Source organism: Lemur catta, chromosome 10 (genome assembly GCF_020740605.2).
Source record: "Lemur catta isolate mLemCat1 chromosome 10, mLemCat1.pri, whole genome shotgun sequence".
Classification (NCBI taxonomy): domain Eukaryota; kingdom Metazoa; phylum Chordata; class Mammalia; order Primates; family Lemuridae; genus Lemur; species Lemur catta.
The window spans coordinates 60,539,669-60,561,040 of NC_059137.1; the positions used below are offsets into that span (position 1 = coordinate 60,539,669).

The 21,372-nt window shown below is 42.6% G+C and overlaps 1 protein-coding gene across 5 annotated transcripts in view; it reads right to left on the reverse strand.

Annotated features, from left to right (window-relative positions):
- Positions 1 to 21,372, reverse strand: part of RCL1 (RNA terminal phosphate cyclase like 1) — an 83,417-nt gene that overhangs the window by 23,275 nt on the left and 38,770 nt on the right. For 3 of the 5 annotated variants that reach the window (XR_006737966.1, XR_006737967.1, XM_045563895.1), the window contains exons 7-8: positions 18,763 to 18,919; positions 15,034 to 15,137 (exon numbers count right to left, since the gene is read on the reverse strand). Coding sequence is in view for 3 of the 5 variants with exons in the window: in XM_045563895.1 (XP_045419851.1) it covers positions 15,034 to 15,137; positions 18,763 to 18,919 (261 nt within the window). In the remaining 2 variants the exon portion in view is untranslated. Of the gene's footprint in view, positions 1 to 5,500; positions 5,825 to 15,033; positions 15,138 to 18,762; positions 18,920 to 21,372 lie in introns of those variants that run through there. The other 2 variants (XM_045563894.1, XM_045563896.1) reach the window with 1 other exon arrangement.

Consider the following 21,372-nt stretch of genomic DNA (forward strand, 5'->3'; position numbering starts at 1 on the left):
AATTATTAACAAATTAATCAATCTGGAGGCAAGGCTCTTTAGAGGGCTGGGAATGGGGAGGAAACAGAGAACTAAAGAATGTCCCAAGCCCTCGGAGAAAGCCAAATCAGAAACATCTAAGATTTTGGGGGGAAGAGGTTGGGGGGTGGTTTATTTGTTTTTGGGGGTTTTTTTGAGACAGAGTCTCACTCTGTCACCCAGGCTAGAGTGCAGTGGCATCATCATAGCTCACTGCAACCTCAAACTCCTAGGCTCAAGCAATCCTCCTACCTCGGACTCCTGGGACTACAAGCAGGTGCCTAATCTTTCTATTTTTAGCAGAGATGAGGTCTCACTCTTGCTCAGGCTGGTCTTGAACCCCCAGCCTCAAGTGATCCTCCTGCCTCGACCTTCCAAAGTGCTAGGATTACAGCTGTGAGCCACCATGCCTGGCCTAGAATGTTTTAAAATAGGTGCTGACCTGTGCTCTGGGTAGGGAGTCAGATGATCTGACAGGAATGGGCCAAATGTGACAAGGAAGTACAGCAGCCCCACACCCAAGCACCCTGGACAAAATGACAGCTTTTATTTGCTTGGGTAAAGGAGTGATGTGGCTTGGCCTCCGTTAGATGCCAAACACTGATAAAGTGTTCAACTCAAATGGCCTCTTAGATGTGGCCAACAAAAGCACAAAAAGGCCCCACCGCTTATTCACATTCCCATTAACTGGGCACTTCTAAAGAACAGGCCAGGGTTGTCTGAATACAGAAACTCTCGGTGCCACTTAGTTCTCATCTGCTGTGCAGCTGGGTGAGGAAGAGCAGAGATCCAGGCTTGGCGTCTGCCCACGGTGCTGCATTCCCATTCATCAGACTGGCTAAAATCACCCACTGTACATCCACAGGTCTCCAACACAGTGCCAAATGGTAAGGTCAACAGGACCCCACATTCTAACCCTCACCCCCTTGACCAAAGCCCCCAGTCCATCCATCTTTTCAGCCCACCCTGATGCCCACCTAACCCAGGTGAATCCCACTCCCACATCAGGCACTGCCAAAGGTTTGGGAATTCTGTCTCCCTGGCATTTTGGTGTCTCCATCTATCTTGATTTCATCAATTGCTTCCAGCTTCCTCCATCCTGCCCAGCTCTTTCCCTCGCTTTACCACCCTCAGCTCTTCTGTGACCATAAAACTAACTGCCAGCATTGGCCTCACCTAGCAGCCTCCCAAAACAGAGTCCTAGCAAGACAGCCACCTCATGGCCTTTTATTGTAGGAGTGACAGTCTGAGGACAGACACCATGGTGCAACTTGAGTTATAAGTTGGGTCTGTGATTAGCTACCCCTCACCACTTTTTATCAGAAATAATTTTTTAAAATAAAGAAAACCCACGTGGTTTAGCTGCCTATGAGAGCAATTTGGATTTCAGCAGGTCCTCCTGTTGCTCTTTCCCCATGAGCCCGTCATGCTGCAATACACCAGCTTCCTTTCACCTTTTAGCAACTGTTCTGACAAACACGGTAAAAATATTAGGTTGGTGCAAAAGTAATTGTGGTTTCAAGTCATGAATTTTAAATCATTATAACTAGGCTCAAATGCATCTTTACTAATCAAAATAGGAGCCATTACAATCAACACGTTTTTGCCAACGAGAAATAAGTTTGTTTGTTATTCCTGTAGCATAAAAATCTGTGCTTTGGGATTTGACGAACTCTTGGAAAGCATCTTCTGCGCCCTGCTGGTTGTGGAAGTGTTTTCCCTGCAAAAAGTCCAGATGATGAAGAAGTGGTAGTTGGTTGGCAAGAGGTCAGGTGAATATGGCAAAACTTCATAGCCCAGTTCATTCAACTTTTGAAGCATTCATTGTGCAATGTGCAGTGGGATGTTATTGTGGAGAAGAATTGGGTCCTTTCTGTTGACCGATGCTGGCTGTAGGCATTGACTGCAGTTTTCAGTGCGTCTCATCTATTTGCTGAGCAGACTTCTCCGATGCAATGGTTTCACCAGGATTCAGAAAGCTGTAGAGGATCAGACAGGCAGCACACCACCAAACAGTGGCCATGATCTTTTTTTGGTGCAAGTTTGGCTTTGGGAAGTGCTGTGGAGATTCTTGGTCCAACCACTGAGCTGGTTATTGCCGGTTGTCATATAAAATCCACTTTTGTCACATGTCACAACCTGATCAAGAAATGGTTCATTGTCCTTGCGTACAAAACAATGATTTTTTTGATTTTTGGTCAGCTCATGAGGCGCTCACTTATCAAGATTTTTTCACCTGTCCTATTTGCTTCAAATGCCGAATGACCATAGAACAGTCAACATCGAGTTCTTAGGCAACTTCTCATGTAGTTGTAAGAGGATCAGCTTCCATGATTGCTCTCAATTGGTCGTTGTCAAGTTCCGATGGCCGGCCACTGTGCTCCTCATTTTCAAGGCTCTCATCTACCTTGCAAAACTTCTTGAACCACCACTGCACTGTACGTTCATTAGCAGTTCCTGGGCCAAATGCGTTGTTGATGTTGCAAGTTGTCTCTGCTGCTTTACAACCCCTTTTGAACTCAAATAAGAAAATCACTCGGAATTTGCTTTTTGTCTAACATCATTTCCATAGTCTAAAATAAATATAAAATAAACAGCAAGTAATAAGTCATTAGCAAAAAAACATAAAGTGAGAAATGTGCATTAAAGTGATGTATGACATAACCACATTTATTTAAGAATGTATTCCAACATCAAAGGACAAATTTCAACAATGCTAAAACCACAATTACTTTTGCACCAACCTAAATAACATGATGATATCTGTGCAGAATGTAGTTGAAAAGTGCTGAAACACAGAGGCAGGGCCTGGTAGATGACAGGAAGACAAACACAGTGATTCTGCCATGACCTTCCAAAAGTCCACAGGTGTATCTGCCTTAAAAACTCGCTAGTCCCATTGAGCACCAGTTGCTATAACTCAGAGCAGTTTGTCAGCAGGAAGGAGCAGACAGACCAAGACAGAAAACCAAGCCCCCAGATGCTGGAATCTCTCCCCTCAAACTACCCTAGTGAGTAACTGGACTGACTAGCAGCTAAGCTAATAACAAGGCAGACGCTGCTGGAGTTGAATGGTCTCTAAAATATACCAGCAACCAGCAAAGGATGCATTCTGCCCAAGGAGTGGTATTGTTTCTCTTCAGAATTCGAGAAGGGGCTGGAAGCATGCTGTTTAAATAAATATTACATTTGTCCTCCTTTTGGCAACCATTACTGCTACTGCCAGATGTTTTGGCTCCAGAAGCAGCTGTGCCAAATAGAGGGCTAGAACCCCACCAGACACTTCCATGTCTGCAGCAGACAGGAGCCCTGCCTGGCCTCCACATACCACCCCGAATTGACTAACAATACCATTTCCAGAGCTTGCACCAAGGGACAGAGGCCCCTGCTATACAGTATATGATATGTCCAAAGCAACATGGCCCTTCTCCTAATTCTGGGAAGTAGAAAAAATAAATAAATAAATAAACAAAACAACATGGACCCTTAGTTCTGAATCTGAATTCTGTATGGGTAGATCTGAGTTCAAACGTCAGCTGCACATAATAAGATTGGGGTGTGTGTGGTGGGCAGAATTCTAAGATTTCCAGCCCCTGGTTATTCAAACACAAATCTAGGTACTGCTGTAAGTAGTTGACCTTAAGATAGGGAGATTATCCAGGTGGGCTATTATGATATGAGTCATTTAGAAGCAATGTTTCTCCAGCTTGCATCACAAGAGGAAGCCAGATTGGAAGCACCAACGGTGCCTTAAGCCAGGCACCATTGCTGGCTTAAGATGGACGGAACCAAGTGCACACGAATAAGGGCAGTGTCTATAAGCTGAGAGTTGTCCAGACTGACAGCAAGGAAACAGTGACTTCAGTCCTACACTCTGAATTCTGCCAACAACCTGAATGAGCTGGAAGCACATTCTTTCTTTCCCAGAGCCTTCAGGTGAGAGCCTAGCCCAGCTGACACCTTGACATCAGCCTTGTGAGACTAAGCAGAGAACCCGACCAAGCCTGCCTGGATGATTGAGCTACAGAACTGTGAAATGATAACGGGGTGTTGTTTTAAGGTGCTAAGTTTGCAGGCATTTGTTATACTCTGACAGAATACCAATACAACACGTAACGTTCTCGGCAATGCCTCAGTTCATAATGTCCTGGCATTCCTCGGTGTTAGCTCTCTACCTCCACATCCTCCCACACCCCATCATCCGAGCACAGCCTTTCTCTAATCCCTTTTCACTGCAAAATAAAAGGGTACCAAGAGGGACTGGTGAGGCAAAGACCTTTGCTTACTTCAAAAGCCCACCCTAGGTGGAGGATACCATTTGGAATCCTAGCGTAAAGAATTAGATCTTTCCCCTTCTACCAAACCCAACCCCATACAGACACCAAATGTAGACTCTATTAGTTGGCAGGGGAAATCTGTCACAGATCCTGAGTATTCCCACACATTCTTGCTGGGTGGGAATACCCTTTACCCCTTTATCTGGGTCCTTTCTCAGAACAGTGTTTGCAGCAAGCAATCCTGAGGGATGGGGTAACACCTCCATGTGGAAAAAAGAGCAGGCCTGCACAAAAGAGGTGGAATCCCCAAGCATACATGTTTCTTGGCTGTGACGCAAACCCATTATGCACATGGCATCTACCTGAGCCCCTCTACGTCCACTGTGGGATGTGGGGGGTAGGGGAACAAATATAAACAAGAAGCTTATGCTGCTTACTATGCTGAGTAATAGAAGTTCTTTGTCTCTGACCCAGGACTCCCATGTCTTCTGCTAGCATCAACAAAACAGTAATAATCTAACTTATTAATTTGCAAGTAGGGTAAAATCCTAGACGTTGACTCTATTACATTTAGATCTTTACATCAGAAGATTTAATGTCTTTACATTATAAATTTCAAAGGAACAAAACACTCTTTTTGAATTTTCTTGTGGAGATAAAATTTACATTATATGGTTATTGTGAGAATAAAACAAAATGTATAGCACACCTGGGCTGCAGAAAACACCCAGAACTTTAGTTGGACCCCCACCCTCTACAGCTACCCATCCCTCACATATGCATGCAATGAACAAGATAAGGATCAGTATCTGTGCCCATAATAGCAATCCATTCAAAAGAGATCAAATAGTCTAATATACCCAGTTCTGACCTTTGCATAGCACTGCACAACTCATAAAATAACTTCCACATATATTATCTCATTTAATCCCTATAACAGAAACCAAGGCTCAAAGAGGTTAAATCCTTGGAGAAAGAACAGTTACCACAGGTTACTCCACAAGTCTGGAAAATGACCATATGACATAAGCCCAGGTATGTGGGCTGAGGAGCCATGGCTGAACGCAGCTGCGACACTGGTCTAGCAGGACAACCGTGTCCTGAAGGCACACTCTTCCTCCAGGTTAAGCCGAGGGAGCTCTTACGGTGACTGGGCCTCCTGAGGAATATCAATGCCACTGGAGAAATGGCAGGAAACCACATGATACAGAGATGTCTTTTATTTGTATACAGATTTTTTTAAAACAGAAAATTAAGCAAGTCCTTAATATAAGTAGCTGTCCTGTCCTGGAAGAATACATTTGGACTTGGTCCCTTTGCTGTCCTTGGCAGTCTCTGCTTTGTCTGTAGGCACTGGGGCCTTATCTTGTGATAGTTATCACTTGAGGGTCTTGCTAAGGTTGGAGAAGCCAATGCCAACACAGGTCATCAGTACTTTATCCCCGCCCTTGAGTTCTTCACCACATGGCTTGGTTTCAATTTTAAACATAATCTGGAAAAAGCTCTTCAAATGCCGCAAAAATTCTATCCTAAAAAAAAAAAAAAAGGAATAAAAAGGAATTCATTTCTTAAAAAAATTTCTCCTCCCCCCTACCTAGAATCCAAGCTTTTAATTTCCCAGACCAAGAAGAAGGACTGAAATTAAAACATCTCACCAAATCTGATTAAATAGTACGTATTTCCAGCCTAGCAGTTTCCAATGGAGATTTACATAACTTGCAGAGATGCATGCAATATAGCAAGACAAACAGGGGGGAAAAAAGGTTAATGACACCTAAGTCACTTAGTCCTACACACCCATTAGGGAGTGGACATAAATATGGTGATAATTTTTTCTTAAAGAGACAGTCTCACTAGGTTGCCCAGGTTGGACTCCTACTCCTGAGCTCAAGCTATTCTCCCACCTCAGCCTCCCAAGTAGCTGAGACTACAGTACAGGCACATGCCACTACTACGCCTGGCTTTTCAGTAGCCCATGCAAAGACAGAACTTCCAACCAAAAAAACAAACATAAAAATCCTTCCCTTGTGAAGATTTCAATCTAATGGTGTAGACAAGATAAATAAGTTAAACATTCTTGAAAAGTACTATGGAAATTTAAATAAAGCAAACAACACAGATAAGGAAGAACTACAGATATTAACAATATTTGTGCATATTTGGCAGGAGGCACTATTACATAAAGTGGCCATGGAACAGCTCACACTAAACACAGCAAAGAGTTTCATAGGGCTGTTTCTTATAATCCCTCTTTAACACACAGTGATGGCATCACCCCAAGAATACCTTGCGAAGAGCAATTTTATGGATGGACCACAGGGCAGGTATACAAGTTTCTGATGGTCTGCCCTAGCAGACCCAGCATCGCCCCAGCTAGCCTGACCAAAGCACTCACCTGCAGAGTTCATTAAATACACAGGTTCTTGGGGTTCTGATCAGCTTACAACCAGTAGGAAGAAATACCCATGTGGAAGAGCTCAGAATCACAGGCTACACGCAAAGCTGTCCCCTCCTCATCCCCTACCAGGCCCTGTGCTCCCCAGTGCATAGAGGCCAGAAATATATTAACAAGCATCCCTGGCAATTCTCATCAGGCAAGTTTGGGAAATACTGGTTTAGTGAAGAACGATGGTCTGCACACCTGCAATGAAGTATTACAACAACCTTGTATTGTGCTGTCTCCCAATCAAACCAGCCAAACTCCCTACCCTGGCCAGATGGTTCTCAACCTCAACCACACACCTGAGAAGCTTCAAAAATACTGATCCTAGACGTGCAGATCTATGGAATAGAATTGAGAGTCAAGAAATAAACCCACACATTTATGGTCAATTGATAATTTGATGGGGAAAGAATAATCTTTCAACAAATGGTGCTGGAACAACTGGATATCCACATGCAAAAGAATGAAGGACCCTTTCCTCACATTATGCAGAAAAATTAACTCAGAAAAGATTAAAAGCTTAACTCTAAGAACTAAAAACTATAAAATTCATAGGTGAACATACTGAAATAAATCTTCATTACCTTGGGCTAGGTAACAGTTTCTTAACCATTTCTTAAATACAACACCAAAAGCACAGTAATTAAGAGGAAAAAAAAGATAAAATTTGATTCCATCAAAATTAAAAGCTTTTGTGTATCAAAGGATATTACTAATAAAGTGAAAAGACAATCTACAGGATGGGAGAAAATATTTGCAAGTCATATATCTAATAGAGGTCTGGTATCTAAAATATATAAAGAACTTTTACAACTCAATAATAATAATAATAATAATAAACTCAATTCAAAGATGTGACAGACCTAAATAGACATTTCCTCAAAGAAGACACACAAATACCCAGTAAGCACATAAAAAGATGTTCATCATTAGTTATTAGGAAAATGAAAATGAAAACCACTATGAGATACCACTTCATACCCAATAGGATAGTTATAATAAAAAGACAGACAATAACAAAAGTGTGGGTAAGGATGTAGAGAAATTAGAACCCTCATAGACTGCTGGTGAGAATGTAAAATGGTACAGCCGCTATGGGAAACAATCTGGAAATTCCTCAAAATGTTAAACAAGGAGTTACCATTTGACACAGTAATTCTACTCGTAGGTTTACATGCAAGAGAAATGAAAACATAAATCCACACAAAAACTTGTACCCAAATGTTTGTAGGAACAACCCAACTGTCCATCAACTGATGGACAGATAAATAAAATATGGTATATACCCATCTAATGGAATATTACTCAGCCATAAAAAGGAATGAAGTACTGATACAGCATGGATGACCTTGAAAACATTACACTAAGTCAAAGAAGCCAGTTGCAAAGGACCACATATTGCATGTTTCTAATTACAGTATATGAAATAGCCACAATAGGCAAATTCATTAGAGACAGAAAGTAGATTAGTGGTTGCCTGGGGCTAGGGACAGTGGGACAATAGCGAGCGACTGCAAATGGCCACAGGATTTTGTTCTGAGGTGATGAAAATGTTCTAAAATTAGATTGTGGTTGTGTTTATGCAACTCTGTGAATATGCTAAAAACTGTACACTTTAAATGGGTAAACTGTGTGGTATGTGAATTTTATCTCAATAAAGCTGTTTAAAATAAATAAATACATATTTGTGACACTAAGAAACAATACTGATCCTGGTTCTCACCCCTACTCCATGCATGCCGAACTACATAGAAAGCCTATTTCCATGAATTTTCCACCCCTGGCAGTAGCCTGTCCTGAGCACTGGTCTAGTTAAACGAGGGAAAAGGCAACGAGAATGGGGCCTGAACAATCCCTTACCCTGTCTGGCTGAAAGCCCCAGCACATTAGGGGCCAAGAGATGAAATGGTTGCTGCCCTAGAGAGCAGCAGTTCTGGTGAGTGCTGCATGCTAAAAAATCCCCCAATTCTTAGCTTTCCCCTCCACCTAGGAACATGCAACTTCATGTCCATCTTTAAAATAACATTCTGTTTGTCAGCTCTTCTAAAGGCTCTCCTAGAGCCCACCCCACACCATCTTTCCTTCCTCTCTGAATTTCCACAGAACTCTGAAATTTCTCTGCTTATGTTGTCTAATTAAATGTTCATGTACAGTTGTCTCCATAACTGTCCTCTTCCTCCTTATTAAATTATATAAGTACCTCAAGAGCAATGACCTCTATCATTGAAACCCATTATTCAAGGAAGGCAGTATATAAGGCTCTCAATATAGAGGCACCGAATAGAGTTTAGGAGTTAATGGCAATTTTGAGAAAAAATTTCAACATTCTTGGCAATTAAGGGAAGTTCTCTCCCTGCTGGCTTTCCTGTCTTACTAACCAATTAAATTTTTGTTGTTACTTGCTTTCCATCCACCCATCCCACCACCTCCCCTACCCAGTCCTAGGGAAAAAGAAAACAAACACATCAAACCCACAGGTAAATAGTCCACATCTGTGGGCAGAGCTTCCAGCTGGCAGCAGCTCAGAAAAAGCCAGCCATCTCACTCGTCTGCACGAACAGCTTGGCCTCTCTTTCGCTGCTGCCTCACACTAACACAAGCCTAGGGTGTGCTCTGCTCGCAGGGTCTCACCCTGCCTACTGCACTCTGAATCATTCAACTGTGCTGGAAAAACCAGACACCCACCCCAGCTGGCAGAATTCCTAAGGGGCCTCAGCTTGCTTCTGATCTGTTGGAGAAGGACAGGAAAAACACAGGCTTGAGTGTGTGCAGGCCTACCTATTTGCAACTTCGGGGTATTTGTAGACTTTGGAACAGTTAGAAAAAGCAAAGTTGGTTCCACTTTTTACATAATGTTCTGCCAATCCCTCAGCCTATCTAAGGAAGACTGTGTAAGAGACTGGATTAAGGTATATTTCAGAACGTCTTTCCCCCACCTTCAGTATCATTCTCCCTATGTCTCCAACAGCTAGGATATTAAAAAGCAAAAATGCTGGGATGGCATGTTGATGTTAAAAAAAATTTAAAGAAAAAAAGAAAGGAAAAAAAGCAGAAATGCTCAGAAGCTGAGAAATAACCACGAAGATATTAAATCCTAACAAATAGCCTCCTTAAGAAAAAGAAAACTGAATGAAGAAGAGCGTCGCCCTGTAGCTACATGCACTTGAACAAAGTCTCGCCCGGTGCTGATCCACATCCTTCTCCACAGCCCCAGAACTCTGCACAGCTGCAGCCCCAGCAAGGCACCAGCCCCCAAGTTCACAACACTCCCTGCCCTTCTCTGCCACGGCACCCTACCGCAGATTCACACTTCCCAGATATAGCCACACGGCCACACAGCCAGGACAAAGAGAGACCCACAGCTCACGGAGCGGAACTCCTCTGCCCTTCAGTGAACGACCACCCCCACTGTGCCATCAGCAGCTTTTCAGACAAACCATTTTTGGCGATCTGATCCTGGCTCTATGCAACTCCTGTATGAAGGGCTTTAACTCTTGACTTACAGAACTGTATCTGCAGTGAGCCCCTCACCTTTTCTTTCAGGACAAAGTGATTTATTTTCAGAAAATAAAAAACAACCAACTTTTCTATGAAAGTCTCTAGTCCATCTGACAGGCAGGTTTCAAAGAATTCTGGAGCACAGAGATAACTTTTCTTGGGTATTTTCAAAAGGTGGGTTGTTCCCACTGCCACTGCTGGTCAACAGGTAAGGCCATGAGGCTCCTGGTCATCTGCCTGTTGAACCTTAGTGGCCCAGGACTTGACAGGCCCCACCTCTTTAACACAGCCCCTCTCACTCAGTCCCCTTTCTGAAGCGTGTTAGAAAGTAGGGAGAGAGCAATCCCAGGGTGAGCTCTCTCTTTGGCAGCTCCCATAGGAAAAAAACCACACGAGAAGGTCCTGCCTCCTGTTCCACTAAGCCACCTGGTTTCCATGCCACTAGGATATGGGACAGAGTCAGGGGTTACCTACACCTCAGGTGTAAGGAGATGCTCTGGAAGTTGAGGGCAAAGGCCTGGGGGTAAGAAAAGAATCTGCTCAATGGGATCTCCTGTAGTCATTACATAGCACCTTTTAAATATATTGGTGGTGCTTTTACTGCCAAATACCAGCTTTCCCAAAGACCAGCTGACCTCTACTCCGAGAATGAAGTTATTAAATTCTGTTACACAGGCAGCAGGAAACAGTGAACAGGCTAGCTGCACCGTCAAGGGATGAGGGTCCCAGGCCTCATTTGAACAGGAACTCAGTATAAGTAGTTCACTGACCTCTTTTTTTCATCTAAAGTAAGGATATCCCTTGCTTTTACTATACGCCAAATATGTTCTGGGGCTCAAACATAACTAAGGTCATGGGACTTTGCAGCATTTAAACCACTTTTCAAACGTAAGGTTTTGTGTTCACAGGGTCTGGTGAAGCCGCTGAATCCAAAGAACAACACCTGTGGCTGGCAGTTCCCAGTTTTCCACGCGTTATCTCATTCAATCTTCACGTGGCTGTGCTTCAGACGGGGTGAGCCGACAAGCCCTGATCAGTCGATGTTTAACAAGGACAGTGGGTGCCGGCTCCCACAGCACTTCCACAAGTGACAGAAAGAGGTCATTTATCACAGTTAGAAAAAAACAAAGAGGCATGGTTTATTTTAGATTTCCAACTAAAGATAGAAGGAGATCATTTTACAGCAGAATTTGAAACGAAGACTCTCATGAAAAGATGCAACATGGCATTGTGCCTCATGTAAGGTGCTTAGAGTCCAACAATATGGATGGAATCCCAGCTCTTGCATAAGAGCACGGTGGTTACGGGAAGCAGCAACTGTGGATAAGACTGGCCAGGTCTGAACCCCGCATACTGTCTGTGTCACCCTGGGCACATAATTTAACCTCTCTGGGCCTCAATCCCATCGCCTGTAAGATGGAGCATATATATGATAGTATCTGCCCTTTTCCCCCTCACAAGGTTATGATAAAAACTAAATGAGTTAACATTTCTAAACACTTAAAACAACATTTGGCACACAGTAAACATGGTGTTTGTTAAATAAACACCTACCTGAGAGAATTCATGGGAACAATCAATAAGATATAGGTAGTTTGTTTAGTAATTAATGTAACTGGAGGAAGTTAGTCATGAATTTAAAAACGAATAAATATAGGACAGGCATGGTGGCTCACACCTGTAATCCCAGCACTTTGGGAGGCCAAAGCAGGATGAGAGGCCTGGAATTCAAGAACATAGCAAGACCCTGTCTCTACAGAAAATTTTTAAATTAGCCAGGTGCATGCCTGTAGTCTCAGCTATGCAGGAATCTGAGGCTGGAGGATCACTTGAGCCCAGGAGTTCAAGGCTGCAGTGAGCTATGATGGGGCCACTGTACTCTAGCCTGGGCTACAGATTGAGACCCTGTCTCAAAAAAAATAAAAAATAAAATAAAAAATAATGGATATGAATTTATTGGTAGCTGAGTAGATAATTTAAAGCTGACTTTAGGCCTGAGACCACCCAAAGCAACTTTACTAGGCCTCCTGGTATTCAAAGTGACCTGACCAAGAGACTGGACTGAGGCAGGGCAGGGGGTCTCCAGGCAGGAACTGCGGCAGCCAGCACTGACTGAGCACCTCACCTGGCCTCATTTAAGCTTTACCCTATTTCCACAAGCCCATGACTTCAGGACCAGGCACTTTATCTACAGATGGGACCAAGGCTAGAAATGCTAAATATCACTTCCACGGTCTCCTGGTGGCTCTGTGGCCAGTGTGATATCCAATACTATTTTATTCTCCTTAGAAAACATCTCTCTGATCTTCCTAGAGGATTTCACACATATAGACTTACTTTCTCAAATAGCAAAGAAAACCACCAACAGCAATCTCCTGAAGTAAAACAGTGGGAAGAACGCAATAAGGAACATAGAGACACTTACTTTGCAGAAAGGGTTTGAAAACAACACTGAAAAAAAAAAAAAACCCTTCTTAATCCCAGTGTTCTTTAAATAGACATTTAAAAAGCCATTGATATAAATCAAAACATGTGCAAACTGCCAGAAGAAATATATTTTTTTAAACCAAGGAGGGTCTTGCTTCTGGTTTACTTTGGAAATTTGAGGTTTCACAAAACAGGTTTCTATGACTTTAACTGCACATAAAAATAAATGTGATAATCTGGTCTCCAAAGCTCTAGAATCCAACTAGAATAAACTGTTCCCCTGCCACGATGGTCCTGACTATGGATTCTGTCCCTTTTTGACCCTCAACTGTACTCACAAATACAACATTAACTTTGTCTGCTGGGTCCCACCTTCCCCCTTCATCCCTTTGGGCCACTGGACCCTTCCACTTTGATTAAGGGCAGAAACAGTCCCAAACGGATTCAGCTTTCTTGAAAATAAACTCCCTTAACCCTCCTGTGCTAGCTAGCCAAAAAGAAGGGAGGCTGCCCTTTCCCACTCCTCGGCAGACCCCTTTGCATGAAGCCTTGGGAGGCAGGTAATCCAGAAAAGAGAATGTCTCTAAGCGGCAACCCCAAGTCTCAAAATATATCATCTTACGATTTGTCCTACTCTTTCAAAGCTCCATTCAGAGCAGATCACTTTGTTTTCCCCAGAGATCCAGTAATTTTAGGAAAGGTTTCCGCAAGAAAAGACACTGCAATTAATGTTTGGTGAAGGGGTGTATTGAAGAGGACACAGGAACTTTTTTAAATGTCCAGTCAAGTCACATCTTGACCATCTCCAGAAAGCTGCCAACTTGAAAAGCAGGCTCTGGAGTCAAATTGAAAAAAATCTCCAAAAGCCAAAAAAAAAAAAAAAAAAAAAAAGTGTCAAGGAAAAACAAAAATATATATTCCATTTTTCACATAATGTTCTGCCAAACCCCATGCCCCAGGACCACACACATTTTGGGACGATGCCTCATGCTGTGTGAGTGGTCAGGTCTTCTGCAGCCCTGAAGCAGGGCCTGGGAAAATGGCAGCAACGAGACCAGTTGAAAAGCTGGCAGGGCCATGGTGGTCACACAGCTGTTGGCTGCTTCCAGCAAATTCTCTATGGGAAGTGAATCTCTGCAGCTAGAGTGCTGTACTTCTAGCCCTCGCCTCCTCTCCAAGCACTAGCTACCAACTCTACTTTAGCACTGTTGACTACTGATGTTAGCATGTCATTTAGGATTACTCAATTCACAGGTTTCCTGTCCTGTGAAATACTTTACACAAGTTATCAGGAGATAATGTGGTCCTCACCAGTTTCCTGCTTATCGTCTCACTCCATTGCTGACAGAATGTATTCTCCTCCATTTTCCTGGTCCAAAAGAACCTCCCACCACCACCAAAAAAAAAAAAAAAAGAAGAAGAAGAAACAGCCTTCAGAAGAATTTCTTTCAAGCTCTTGATTTCCATGCTTTGAAGCCATGGCCCAAAGCTGCACTACTGCATAACAGTCCTCACCCCTTTCTCAATGTGATGGCACCACCATTCTTCAGTTATCACAGTACTGTACCTTTCAGATATACAGCATCGGTACCATGATAACCGAAAAAGGACAGTTCAGTCTCATATCTACCTGAACATTTTCTCCCACCCAGCTCACCACCCACAGATGGCCATATGATGACCTCTAAGTTCATAAGCATATGCACGTAGGTATGTCACAAACACAGCGTCAGTACTCAAATAGGCAGTCTTCAGCAACCTCATTTCCTGTAGATAGGAAATGCTTTTGCTGTGCTGTTTATAATTAAAGTTTCCTGGTGAGCTGTTCTTTTTGGAGAGTGCAGGCTTTTCTATCTTAGCAGTCAACTTTTGCTAACATCCAATGGCCCACTTCTACCATTTCCCTACTCGTCCAATAGCATTACTGCAAACTCTGCCTTTCTTCTTTCCCAGCCAGCTTGTACCCTCTCATCTTGGACAAAAAGACTGTCCATTTTGCCACAGCTAGTGAGACTGCTAGGGAAAAGAACAATTACAAAAACTAATAACAAAATCCAAGCTACACTGAACCAGTTGTTTACCTCCAAAGCGGAAGCAGAACTTAAAGCACAAACAAAAGAAGAACTGCCTAACAGATATCACACAAATGTAGTTACATGGGAATGACAGATGGGAATGAGGAAAGAAAGGAAGGCAAAAGTCCTTGTGTGTAAAAATAAAGATCATATTAAGAGTGACAACTGCTGGCTCATTTAAGGATCAATATAAGCAGGTATTCATAGTGACTGGCTATACACAACACCTTTGTCATTTTGTGCAATTAGGAAATTAAACTGGACAGAATAATGAGGTTGAAAGAGAGCAACTTACGTGTAGGGAGAGAGTGGTCCTAGCAGGACTTTGGAAACATCCTGCTGTCCAAGGGTCATGAGCAATAGTGCCAGGCTTTGGTTGGTTGAGTCCACACAGCCACCCTGCAAACACAAATTAATCATTGTACAAAGCAGAAAATGGACAACAAAAGAGAGCTGGAAAAAAAAAAAAAAAACCAGAAATATATGCTCAGAATATCAAAATCCATAGTAGAGCAGGCTGCAAAGTCAGGAAATAATAAAACAGAATATACATCTTATAAGAATAATCCTTGTATTGACTAACTTTAGGGATTAAACTAACAGTTAATCAAAGCAACTGTAATAGCTGAGACTATCCGAATGAATAGACATTCAAATCTTCTGAAGTGAATCTAATGAGAAATGAAACTCTCCCCTTATAATTAAAGCAGCAAGAAGACACCATTTTTATTGAATATAAGCCCAAAGAAAAGCATAATCAGTTCTAGGAAATGTTTAGTTAATCCCAAGGGTTAAGTAGATGACACTTATATTTATTTAATCTGTTATAGAACAACACAGTAAATCTGACATGAAATGGCCTTTAGGGTCTTACTATTACTCTTATGCAAATACATTCAGAAACTGCTTGCCATGCTGTGTTAACTTTTCTTTATCTCTTCCTGAGTGCCTTAAAACCACAGAACTGGGCCGGGCACAGTGGCTCACGCCTGTAATCCTAGCACTCTGGGAGGCCGAGGCGGGATCAGGAGTTCGAGACCAGTCTGAGAAAGGGTGAGACCCCGTCTCTATTAAAAATAGAAAGAAATTAACCAGACAACTAAAAACATATATAGAAAAAAAATAGCCAGGCATGGTGGCACATGCCTCTAGTCCCAGCTACTTGGGAGGCTAAGGCAGAAGGATTGCTTGAGCCCAGGAGTTTGAGGTTGCTGTGAGCTCAGCTGATGCCACAGGGCTGTAGTCCAGGCAACAGAGTGAGACTCGTCTCAAAAAAAAAAAAAAAAAAACTGCAGAACTGTTAGGTTTAGATCCCTCCATTCTTATTACTTAATTATTATTGCCCCCTTCCCTCCTTTTCTTCCAAATTAATAAGCAGGACAGAATTCTCTTTTAAACACTTTCTTCTAAGGTACAATTGCTTTCGTTGCCTTCCTTCTTTCATTCTTGATTTTCTCAACCATTCCAGCTGTTCTGTTTCTATTAGATGCATATATAACTACTGTTTAACTTTGTGCCTTAAAAATGTTTGTATTTCTGATGATTTTTTCTGGGATAACTTTATTTAAAATGACTTAAACTTAAATTGTACATAGTAAAAGCAGGATGATTTCGAATTCCTACATATTTTGCATAGGTCACAATAAGAAATCGTTTCTGACCACAGCACATTACTGTCCAAGGCTAGACTGAACAGATAGGTGGCCAGTCAGCACTGTTCATGCGGTACACTGCCCCTCCTTTCTAATGTATGTAGGGTAGGGTGTAAATCAATTCTCAGGTGTAGACACTCATTCTCTGGCTGTCAAACTTCATTAGTAGCCTTGGTAATCATGTAAAAAATAAGGGGATTTATCTTACCACTAGCCTTTATGAAAATGTATTGCTCTTCCTTAAACTACTTAAGTTAATAAAGAACAGGGAACAATATCTACCTCACTTAGCAAATTTTAGGACTACAAGAGTTCCTTTTCCATCCAAAATGGAAAACCTGGCCCATGGAGAATATGAGGATCAACAAAACTAATTCTGTTTTACAGATCTTGCTCCCTTTCATAAGATTGCCTAAAATTAAACTGTTCTCTTTAGTTTCTGCTTCCTGTCACTGTTGTTATTCCACTATTCTCAACTGATTCCTATCATATGCCGGACCAATATTTTCATGCAATAAATATGTTAGGGTCCACGTACAGGACATCACGGAGGGAGTGGGGAGTGGGTGCTATCAGACTGCCAAGGTGGGAGTTAGGGTAGCAGGGGAGAGGGAGGTAGTGGAGGTGGGGGTAGCAGGGGAGAGGGAGGTAGTGGAGGTGGGGGTAGCAGGGGAGAGGGAGGTAGTGGAGGTGGGGGTAGCAGGGGAGAGGGAGGTAGTGGAGGTGGGGGTAGCAGGGGAGAGGGAGGTAGTGGAGGTGGGGGTAGCAGGGGAGAGGGAGGTAGTGGAGGTGGGGGTAGCAGGGGAGAGGGAGGAGGCATCACTCAGCCGACACCAGAGGATTTGGGAAGTGGGGACTTGAGCTAGCCCTGGAGGGATGAGCAAGGTTTGGAGAGGAAGGAAGAGCAGAACAATGGGGAAATAATGACCCAGGGCCAGCAGGGAACAGCCAGGAGGCCAGCCTGAAAGGCTCTGAGAGATGGGAAGCTTGCACAACAGAGAGAAGGTGGGCAGCCAAATTGAGGAGGGGCTTTCCTAAATGGGTCAAGAATTCTGACTTTATCTTAGGAAAGTGGAAAACTAATGAAGGTCTCTGTGCACAGGAATGAAGAGATCAGATCAGTGATTTAGAGAGAGATTCACACTGAAAAGGGTGTTGGAAGGGATTTGGAAAGAGCTGCCCCCTCTGGAGATGCAAAGAGCCAGCACGCACAATCCAGGTGTGGGGCAGGGCGGGAAGGCGGGCAGTGGATGGAGCAGTGAAGAGGGTGGAAAGAAAAGGTCAGTTCCACAAAGCCCAGGACGGAATCAAGAGAGCTTGGTTAACTGACAAGAAAACAGGAGGGGTTAGATCAGAGGCTTAAAACTTTGATAAACAACACCTTTAAAAGGGATGGATTTTTATTACTTATTCAAATCATGTCATAGCACAGTTCTGAAAAGAATTATTCAGAAAAGAATGAAGTATTTTCATCCTTTTAATAATAAAGATCATAGACACACAAAGAAAATTTTCTTAATGACTAAAACAAAACAAACTTCCTCCAGGCATAATGAAATGGTTTAACGTAGATCTCAACTAAAGAAAAAAATTCAAATAATCCAAGCTGCATGTTTTTCCTGGTGTAGACTGGTGGGCTGTGATTTCACACTGAGTCTTATAATCTGCTATTTATAGAGACATGAAACCCACACTATAGCTGTGCCCGTAGCTCCTACTGGACTGTTTTGTAATGTGATGCTTCCAATGCTCCCAAGGTCTACTAGAAAGGGATGGAAGCATCCCCTCGGTCAGTCAGAGAGAAGGCCTGCCAGCCACTACAGGACCAAGAAAAGGAAATCTGCACAAGTCAACAAGGGGCTTAGAGTCACACATATCACATACACCTTTTTTCCCACCTACAAATGTCTGGACAACAAACTTCATGAATTAAGTAACTGGCAGGGCAACCTCCTGATCATTTACCCCTAAACTTTTAGTTACTACCCATCTTTCAAAAAATTACTAAATTTATCATCAAAAATGGAACTGATTTGGCATCAAAAAATCTGAGGCCAGACCTTGACTGCACAGGGCTTGTGAAAAAATACCTCCTCCTTCAGGAGGATTTCATCTCCTGCCTCCAAGATATCCCAGCGAAATGGTGAATAGAGAGGAAAGAGCCCCTGTTGAAACTTACCTGCCTTGCCAACCCAGTGAGGCTGGATCTCTTCTCACTGACTATTTCAACTAATCTGTGAAACTAGTTAATGCTAAACTCTTTGGCTTAAGCTCTTGGAGGAGGAAGAAAGTTGCCAAGGGGCAAGAATGAGAGACAACAAACTACTTCCTGATCAGTCCTCTCCCAGACCCTGCAGAGGCTGAGGACATACCCTGTAGATTTCCTCAAGCAGCAGCTTGGCACAGCTCCTGCCGAGGTCCTCTGGAAGTACTGCTGTTCCCTGGCCCTGGGGGTTGGAGGCCAGTTCAGCACTGAGGAAGGTGCCATTGGTGGTCTCAGCAACCAGTGACAACCCAAAGCCCGGAGACCTGGGGATACAAAGGCAAAGACATTGAGTAGGGTTAATGAAATGGGGTTTATACTCACCAGCAAATAGAAAAAGACCAACACTTTTTTGATGGCACTGTGTTCTAAAGTTGTAAGGCTTCCTTCTGGCTACATTAACCTTACAGCATTGCTATTACGTACACTGCAGACACAGATGACTCAGTGAGGGCCTCACTTGAGGGCACGGAAGGCAGAGACGAGAGATGTGAGTTCAAATTGCTTTTCCCATCAGCCCTCCCTTCCCCCACCTCCTACACTGTAAATGCTCATACTGTGAGAGTTTATAACAATCAACAGTATAAGATAACATTAATAAGGGCTACTACCAGTACTGGGCACCTACTTTCTGCCAAGTACGGAGCTAGGGGCTTTGCAAATAGAATTTGTGATACTATAGCTCTGCCAAGTAAATATCACTATCTTCATTTTACAAATAAGGAAATGGAGAAATGAAGCAACCTGCACCAGGTCCACACAGCTGAAAAGTGAGCTTCAAACAGAGAGCTCCCAGATTCCAAAGCCCACCCAAGTTCCCCGCCACAGCACTGACCCGACCCTCAGCTGCACCAACTCAGGAGGTATGGAAGGCCTGGAAACCTGGAAACCTGGAAAGCTGGAAACCACCTGACCAAAACTTCCTGAGAAACATCGGGTTTTTTCCTCCATAAGGAAAAATGCCACACAAGTCAGAAAGGGACTGGAAAAGACACACCTTCACATTTTTGTCCCCAAGGGACAGCTCTAAACTTAGACTTCAATTAATATTATCAATGAGCTGGCACCATGTTCTCTCCTATTGTGTTTCTAGCCCCCAACAGCCAGAACCTAACACCCTTCTTGCCCAGGACCATCACTGATACATTCATTCATGCATCCAACAAACACCGGCGAGAAGCTTCCATGGGGCAGGAACCAGGGACATCACGGTAAACCCCAGACTTCCTGCCCTCACAAAGACTGGTGACAACCAGTTTGGCCACAAAAGAAAATCCATCCAAAAACAATAAAAACAAGCACCTCTCCACAAAATTTCAAAACCTGACACCTTAAATCTACTTTGCCCAATGCCTTTTAAGTAAAAATGTCATCAGGAAAGATATAGCAGCCTTCCCAGCGGTTCAATCCACATGCAGTCACCACAGAGACTTTCCTCCTTTAACACAGTTCATGGTCCTGAAATGCTTCCTATGTGTCCAGCAGACTAGCCAAAATATTTGTTTCAGAAAAACTATGTGTAAAATTAATGATGTTTCAAATGTACTATATGGGCTCACTGTATGGAAAAATTATATTGGTCAATCCTTAATTTCTTACAAATAAAATTCAACTGCCTATGCAGTCAGGGGTTAATAATGCCTGCCAAGGGAAGGGGGTACAGAGAGTTATCCATTTAATCAAAGGTTCTGGAGCATCATCGACCTTTCCAACCCTCAGCAGGCCAGCTTTGCACACAAACCCTTTCCCAACCCTAACCTCTGACGCCACCACCTTCGTTGCTTTGGACTATGAGCCCCCACCGTATTTCTAAAATCACCTTCATCTCTCCATTGGGCCTTATGAAGGTCAAACATCCTGTAAAACACTCTCCCCTCCTTTACTCTTTTCTTCTTTTTGCTGAAGTTAAAAGAAACCGCAGGTGGAACAACTGTAAAAAAAGGATGGTACCTGTGGTACCACATAGGAAAAAGCTGACTTCTTAACCCACAACACTTAACCCCAGACTCTGATACTCTTATTTTTAGGAGACATAAACTGTAAACTTCGGATTCAAAGTGATGCCATCATTCAAATTAAAGTAGTTCAACAAAAAACAATAAGTAAAACACACAAATAGGTATAGAAAATTTGGCAAAATATTCAGTTAATTATAGCCAGTAAGAATACAAGCAGGTGTTCACTATACTGTTCTTTAAATGTGTCTGTACATTTAACATTTTCATAACTAAAAAAGTGGTTTCAATTGCTTCCGTAACTTCCTGGTTTCTAAATACACAAGGAAGGCCTAAAACAAGCATTTTCATTACATAGATCATCCCTTTTTTTCTATTTTGGTTTTATTTCTTTTATTTTCCTTATTTAAAATTTTTCCTAATTTGTAAAATTTTTATTTTAGTTTTTATTTTTTTTTTTATTTTTAGCAAAGCAAATGTTTTAACTATGCCAAATTCAAATCTGCAATAACGACTTTCTCTGGATCTAGGTGTGTTGTTTCCACGGACGGAGAGAGATGCTGACATTCACTTAGGTAACAAAGATTTTAACCCTATACTGTTAATTACTCAGGGTGGGAGAATTTGTTTAAATTTTTGTTGGAACAAAGTGTAGATGGGATTTCTTTTTCTTTTTCTTTTCTCTTTTGCGCCTCTGGATCTCAGGCAAATATGTAGATGGGATTTAAAGCTTGAAGCACTGTTTATTAATAGATAGGTTTTAA